General features: G+C 40.6%; 1 protein-coding gene across 1 annotated transcript; it reads right to left on the bottom strand.

Moving 5' to 3' along the window:
- Window positions 1–1,190: 1,190 nt before the first annotated feature.
- LOC123092717 (imidazole glycerol phosphate synthase hisHF, chloroplastic) lies at window positions 1,191–7,478 on the bottom strand. Its single transcript, XM_044514539.1, has 17 exons — window positions 7,259–7,478; window positions 6,865–7,146; window positions 6,617–6,786; window positions 6,422–6,536; window positions 6,177–6,232; window positions 6,051–6,089; window positions 5,848–5,946; window positions 5,595–5,657; window positions 5,448–5,510; window positions 5,284–5,366; window positions 4,651–4,759; window positions 4,529–4,582; window positions 3,644–3,731; window positions 3,536–3,573; window positions 3,063–3,168; window positions 1,900–2,066; window positions 1,191–1,426 (listed from the first exon to the last, which is right to left on the bottom strand). Exons 1-17 carry the CDS (start codon window positions 7,404–7,406, stop codon window positions 1,364–1,366), a joined length of 1,743 nt encoding a protein of 580 aa, XP_044370474.1. The 5' UTR covers window positions 7,407–7,478; the 3' UTR covers window positions 1,191–1,363.
- Between the last annotated feature and the right edge of the window lie 302 nt (window positions 7,479–7,780).

Here is a 7,780-nt window from a genome sequence, read left to right as displayed (position 1 = left end):
GCCGCTTCTTTGTTGTTGGGGAGCCTTGCGAAGCCTACCACGCCCCCTCCCACCTCCAGTATAGTCTTTGAGGAAGCCAGACGTTGGCGACCAAGAGGAAGTGCACCATCCAGGCCAAGTAGAACCACATTGGCCCATCCCCATCGCCGCGCCCACTCCTCGACCCGGTGCGCCTACTAACCACCCCTATCTATAATATGTTTAATGCAGCGATGGCAGAAGCAACAGCTCTTCAGAGAGGATTAGCTCTAATCGAGGGTCTTCAGTGTGTGCCTGTTACTGTAGAATCAGATTCATTGGAACTCGTTGAATCTTTTAATGGTACAATCCAAGTTTGGTCTCCGTATGCAGCAGTACTAGCAGATTGTTTTCAAATTGCCTCCAGGATTGGATCAATATTGATGCATCATTGCAACCGGGAAGCAAATTATGTGGCGCACAATTTAGCAAGACATGCTTTTGTTACAGATTCTACTGTTTTTTGGGACGATGATCCCCCTGGTTTTATTATTTCAGATGTAATGAATGATGTATCGTTATTTAATTCGCAATAAAGTGCGCCATGAAGACTTTTCCTCAAAAAAAAAACCACCCCTATCTATCTACCTATAGTAGCTACATCTGTGTAAGAAAAGAAACAAATTTTGCCTATGATGGTTATCTTTACATCTCCTCCTATATAAGTCCTTTATATTGCAATGTTGTTGGAATTTAGTGTTCCGAGTCCCTCTAATTGAGTATGAATATTAGTTGACACAAATAGAAAAAGGAAGAGCAAAGATATTATGGAAGCTACATATGGTGAGTTTTTGTTTGTACATGGCCTCCAAAAAAAAAATAGAGCACCCTAAAAATATTTTGAAGGCTGTGAATGGGCAATTCTGCAAGAGTTTATCTTAGTTGAATACTCCCTCGGTTTCAAAATAGATGACTCAACTTTGTACTAAGAATAGTATAAATTTGAGTCATCTATTTTGAAACGGAGGGAGTAGTCAGCAGCCACTAGGTCTATCGTAGTGACACTGTGACAGAGGCCATGTTACTGGTGTCCATGCACATTGTGGCTGCCTTTGTTCCTCAGAAAAGCCTCACGCGTTGAAGCAACATCTGCATTCGGGGCTACCACCACGTCGGAAGGGCCCCTTGAGATAGCAGATAAACCGTAATGACGAAGAAAAGGCAAGAACATGGAGCACTCAAGCGTCATCTTATTAATTTATTCCGAAATTGCATTTCCAATCAATATTCTATGCACTGCCACTGCACCACACATGCTCCCAAGATACCATTGTTACAACATCTGATAGAAAATTTTCAATAAACCAAAGGTTTCACACGGTATGTTAGGCTAGTCCATCTCAGATTACTGCATTCTGACCTCCACACCAGCATCTACCAGATGCTCTTTCACTGCTAGAATGGGAACCTGTATCAAAGCAAAAGTTCGAGGTGTCAAATTCAAACCAAATACTAACAGACAATAATTTTAACCCATCGAGAATGTCTACACTGCGCTGATAGACAGAACAATTACAACCACAAGAAAAGGTATAGCTGTTGGAATAAATCGGCCATTGCAGGATTCAAGATGAGCAAGGATTTTAAGATACGGTGCATAAGAATTACTAAGACCTCAGGGCCTCTGGAATATACAACGTATTAACGCCACTTAACTAATGGATAATCATGTACTCCCTCTGTTCACTTCTATAAGGCGTTGTAGACATTTCAGACAGCATGCAAAACAACTCAGTTTTAGTTGTCTGAAACGACTTATAAAAGTGAACGGAGGGAGTACTTTACTAGGACAAGATGGCAAGATTGGTGTAAAAGAAATGGTATTTGCTGAGCATTATGACATCAATTCGATGAAATCTAATGGTGGGATAGTCATAATACCTCTTTCCGATGGAAAATGCCAGCGGCAAGGGCAGCAGAAGCGTTTGTTTTCTCAAAGACTTCAGAAAAATGTTCCACTGAACCAGCACCACTGCTTGCAATGACAGGAATTGTCACAGCATCCGACACCATTTTGATCAAATCTATATCAAATCCACCACCCTGACCTGCAAGATAGAATGACAATGCATTCAGCATGGCTGTATAGAAGACTATAATAGAAGCAACAAATTCACAAGGTACATTCAATACAAGAAAATTACGTACAAGTTATTTGTTTCACAGCATAATTACATATAACAAACTGTAGTCCAAAGCAAGTAGCTTCTTGTGCTTAACTCAGTTGAACAATGTTGACGTATTGATGAAGATAAGTTGACTTGTGTACTTCAGATTTTATAAGGATAATACAGTGAAATCATCATTCCAGATTGGCAAAGCACAAAGTTTCCTACAATCATGTGTCATTTGTTTGAACCGGCTCCATTAAGTACCTAAAGTGCCCAATCACGAATGAAACCACAAAGCAAACATCCAAAACAGAAAATGAGAATTACCAAAAGAAGAAACATATACTAGCAAATTTCATGCAACTATACGTACTTTAATTAAACTACCATAAAACTACTCTTTGAAATGTTTTTTTGCGAAACAGCATGCCCTTCACTTCTCTGATCCTACCACAGAAACTACACTTTAATGAATACCCGTTCCAATCGACGGAGTCTGACGAACCGGATCGACCTATAAACAAAGCATGGACCTGATGCTTTGCATGAAGAAGGTGGGGTGGAGGATCCCAAGGCCTTTAGCCCCCCTCGGTGCTGCATATCAGGAGGACAACACTCCACCATTTTATTTGGCCCACGTCGCAGCTTCGCGACAGATAGAAATTACGATGTTTGTCTTAGAGGTGCACCCAGTTGTTTAAGAGCATTCCAATAGACTAGAACAGGGGTATGTCAGAAAAGGAAAAGAATCTTGTGACTGGTGCACCCAGTTGATTACGAGCCTCAAATAATAAGCAACTTCATCAAAAGTACTCGAAACATAACTAGAAGATTGTGGATATTGCTTCAGAGGCTTGAACAAGACATTAAGAAGTTCCACCCAGTTTATCGTACCTAAGCTGTGTACTGGCAAATTAAAACTATTTAGCATACCATCACAATCAATGCAGTTGAGTAGTATTTCTCCTGCGCCCAATTCTTCCACAGCTTTTGCTAGTTCATATGCTCCTATAGGCCGGCTATCACGCCCACCACTTACCTGGAACAGAAATAAATCAACACTTATACTGGTACAAAGATGAAACAAGACGCCACATTATACATGCAAAAATAGACACACAAAAGCTCCACTAGAAAAGACCCAGTATCTTAATTAATGCTCCCTGTGTGCACTAATGTAAGATATGAACACATCGCAAACATATGCTTGTACGGTTGTACCTAAAATGATTGACTACGAAATATCTGAAGGAAGCCCCCTTTTTTCAACAATCTGGAGTAAATCATTTGTATAAGCACTCACATGAGTAGTAAACTAAATCTTTGTATAATGACACCACACATGCATGAATGGCATATGACGGGAATGATAAATCAAAACAGTAAAAGCAGAACAACGGACTTACTGTGCACTGATACCATGCATATTCTTCTCCTAATGGACCTGAAGAAAGTACAGGAAATGTGAGAACATTTGAAACGCAAATTTGTACAGGGAATATATGCAAGCATACCTTTACTGGACACTTTTACAGTTCTAAATTGCACCTCATCTGGACTTTTGACATATACTCTTCGAGGATCAATACTTACAACTACAGCCTGAGATAGAAAAAGCTTTATTACAATGAGTGATTTACAGGTTATCTAACTATTCTACAGAACAATTGAAAAAACAGGTCCTTTCATCTGAAATGGCGATAAACAAACTGCATCAGTTGCAAATCAGAATTCGTTAATTGAAAACATGGAAATAATTATTACTGGAGCCAAGTTCGAGGATCCAAGTTGTTGACCACAGAGAAGACCTGAATGTTACGAAACCTCCTCAATATTTAAATGGATAAGGAAAACCAATCATGCTCAGGCACATAATTCTTTTGTGTTGTTACTTGGAAAACTAATAATAGAGGAATATTGATAAAAAAGAATTTCACGGTACTTCTCAATGTAATTGTAACACCCCAGATTTCTACTATGCCTTGCAGTGCTACCACACTACTCTAAATATCTCAACAGGAAATACCCATAATTTAGAGTATTTCCTGTACTTTGTGATATTTAGACTAGTGTGGTAGCAACCACGAGGTAGAGTAGAAATCTGGGGTATTGCAGTAACGAAAATGTGGAGTATTGCATGCATCATTTTTAAGTAGGATCAGGAAAGATAGCTGGAGTATGATTCAGGTTTTTTGGAATAGTTCCTTACAACGTTTCGATACGTTGGACCTGATCAAACCCCACACAAGACTTAATTGTGATTTATTCAGTTTTTTGCAATGTTATTTTTTGAATAAAATGGCATGCTAATATGAATACCAGATGTGATTTTAGATTATAGTTGGTAATAAACTACTAGAAACACAAAATCAAGTTGTGAAGATAAGTAAAAAATAAACCTGGTTTCCATATACTCTAGAAATTTGCTCCAAGCTGCTTTTCCCAGTCTTTACCTGATACACAGGAAAAAATTATGCCATGGGAAATTAGCTGAACATCACAGGGAAAATAAGATACATACACCAGTCTGTAAATAGGCTTCAGCAGCAAAAACAGCATCACTTCCAATTGAAATCTTGTCAGCACCAGACCTGAAATATTCTGATGCTACTTCCAAGCTTGAATAGTATCTGAAAAGAGATAAATTGGCATCATTATTCTGCTATAACCTTTTTCTTGGTATTGACTAGTACCAAATATCACCTGAGAATGAGGGGTATTGTGGTTGGGAAGGGACAACATAAAAATAATAAAATATTAAACATGGAGAGTAGCAAGTAGGCCCCTATTAAAAAGGAATAAGATAGTAGACCCCTAGTAAAAAGGAATAAGATAGTAGACTGTCTGACACCCCTCAGAGATTGGAACACAAGGAAATATATACAAAAAATCAAGCCTAATCAGAATAAAACCAGGGAATTTGTGTACATTTTCAGTACAGATTATCTCATCAAGTCAACGGAAATAATATATTGTTATCCATGCTGGGATCAACATTTGCTCACAAAGATGACTCGGCACACGATGGTCTCTACCATGTTGAGCATACTATGCTGACCTTCACATGATGACCTCCATTCTAATTGAATCGTACAAGAAAGAAAACATATGTATAGCAGTAGCAGCATTGGCTCAAAACAGGGGACAAACTAACCTTCCACTTTCATCCGTGAAGTCTCTTATACCACCACCAACTGTAAGTGGCACAAAAACTTTTTCAGATGCGCAACGTAGTACCTACCAATTGTACGAACCTGTCACTTCACCAGATAAAGGCAAGTAATGGAAATACTTGATAGTTATAAAACTCAAACAAACCTCTAGCATTGGCAAATCACCCAATGGAAAGGCACGGAAACCAGTTATATTCAAGAAGCTGACCTAAAGGGGGATTTGTATCATGGTATCAGAGCATATGTGCATTGCAAATATATACATATATGTAAACATTATGTAGACAAATACCTCATCAGCTCCATCTATGTAGTATTGACTTGCTAATTCCACTGGCTTGCCAAGGTTTCTTACCTATAAGCATGGAATAAAAAGATATTCCAGTATACAAATGATTATGTCTAGGTAGAACAATAATGATGTTTTAAACTATTTTTTATTGTACAGATACATCAGAAACTAACTATCCCTAAATGGCCAACTAAGAACTAGCTCTAATGTGTAGAAAATTGATATCCCTAGGTCAATGAATAAAGTTTGGTACCTCTTTGCTGCTACTATGATCTCTTACATCATACTGGTCACCTTTTGTTACCACAAGATCCCCATTATCATTTGACCGAACATCAAGGCATGCTATCACCTGCGAAATAGGAGATAATAAGTATGATGGCAATGGAAACTGGTGTTCGAGATGGCAATGGAAAATGTGATGGATGCTGGAACATTTGGCAATAAAAAGCTTACTCTCTTTGCAAGTTTTGATGCTTTTCTATGAGCTGGGGCCTGCATCGCAAACATAAGTGTGAATTTTATGTTGAATAAAAAAAGATAAAAGGAAGTGCAAACAATAAAGTCAGACTTGATGACTACCTTTGCCCCTGAAGAGTTAGGACTGAGAAATTTTTCAAAAATGGAAAGTCCAGTGGCTGCACGAAACAAAATAACATAGTAAATATATGCTTAAAAATCCTAAATATGCACAGTACCCTGTACACTTTACAAGGCAAGCTACCAGAACTCAATAACTTACAATATTATATCCGCACTATAACATACATTATGAATATTTATCTGTGAAATGTCATGTATATTCACTAATAAACTACATATTTTACCTCCACTCTTCTCTGGATGAAACTGAACTGCCTCAATGTTGCCCATCGAGATAGATGATATGAAACTCTCACCGTAGTTACATGACGACGAAATCCAGTCTCTGTTAGCATCTGACTAGTGATGCAGAAAGGAAGAACAACTCAAAGTTGAGTCCACAATAAGAGGAAGCATCTATAAATGGAGTTGCTCCTTACGGGTAGAGCGTGATAGGAGTGAACGAAGTACACATGGTGGCCATCAGCTCCTTGCAGAAGCTGCGTGTCCTTGGTGATCTGGAGGGCGTTCCATCCAATGTGAGGCACTATGAGACCCTCGGAAGAGTCGAATCGCCTGACAACTCCAGGTATCACACCAAGGCCGCTTACTACAGTAGTGGATGCACTATCAGCTCCTGCTCAACAACATTTTCCCAAGAAACCAGAGTGCTGTTACAAAGCCTTACCCGGGCCATTCTCCTCGCTGGAATCGAATAGCAGCTGAAGGCCGAGGCAGATACCCAGGAAGGGGCGGTCCCTGCGGATGTACTCGCGAAGCGCGTCGGCCATGCCTGTACGGTTGAGGACATCCATGGCGGAACCGAAAGCTCCGACTCCGGGGAATACGAGGCGGTCGGCGGAGAGGATGTCCTCGGGGCTCCGCACGTCGCGGATGTTGACGCCGAGGTGGCGGATTGCGTTGCGCACGCTGCGGACGTTGCCCGCGCCGTAGTCCAGCAGCGTCACGGCTGCGGCCACCGACCGACCGGCGAAACAAAGCAAACGCAGCCGTCAAGCCATGGATAGGATGGGGCGAGTTCTGGAAGGGAAAGGGGGTGGGGATGGTAGAGTGGCGCTTACTGTTGGCGTTGCTGGACGCGCGCACGGAGAGGGAGGCGGGTCTGCGCCGCTGGTTCGTCCCCTTCGGACGGCCGACGGAACAGGGGAGGGGGTGGTTGGCGGCGCCGGTGGCCATTGCTCCCTGCGACGGCGGCGGCGGCGGCGGCATTGGTCTCTTTTGGTTGTTGGCTCTCCCGACTCTCAGAAGTCACAGTCACACGAGCAATTGGGCAATGCAAATTTCAGTCGACTGAAGCCCAAATAAGCCCAATTGCATTTTAATGCCTTGCTTTTTTTTTTTTACTTCGAAAGGCCTTGCGTCGATTAATAACAAAAAAAAGGAGCAGAGCAAAATAAGGCAATATCTTTCAGTAATTTTTTTAACACCACCTCACATATTAATTAACCAAAGGACGTGTTACAATCGTTCATTACAGAGTTAACCACACAGAACGGTACATCATTAACAAGAATCACATCCACTCTATTATCAAAACTAAACTTAGCAAATAAATAAAATCTACTTTTTGTAAATTAAAATCA

The sequence above is a fragment of the Triticum aestivum genome, chromosome 4B, assembly GCF_018294505.1.
Source record: "Triticum aestivum cultivar Chinese Spring chromosome 4B, IWGSC CS RefSeq v2.1, whole genome shotgun sequence".
Taxonomy (NCBI): Eukaryota; Viridiplantae; Streptophyta; class Magnoliopsida; order Poales; family Poaceae; genus Triticum; species Triticum aestivum.
Note: the sequence above shows the minus strand (reverse complement) of the source record. Positions and strands in the feature narration are given on the sequence as shown.

Coding starts and splice junctions, on each gene's coding strand:
- LOC123092717 (XM_044514539.1), bottom strand. CDS start 7,406: ATGCCGCCGCCGCCGCCGCCGTCGCAGGGAGCAATGGCCACCGGCGCC. Junction 5,511..5,594: donor ACATAGATGGAGCTGATGAG/GTATTTGTCTAC, acceptor ATCCCCCTTTAG/GTCAGCTTCTTGAATATAAC. Junction 4,760..5,283: donor TTCACGGATGAAAGTGGAAG/GTTAGTTTGTCC, acceptor ATCTCTTTTCAG/ATACTATTCAAGCTTGGAAG.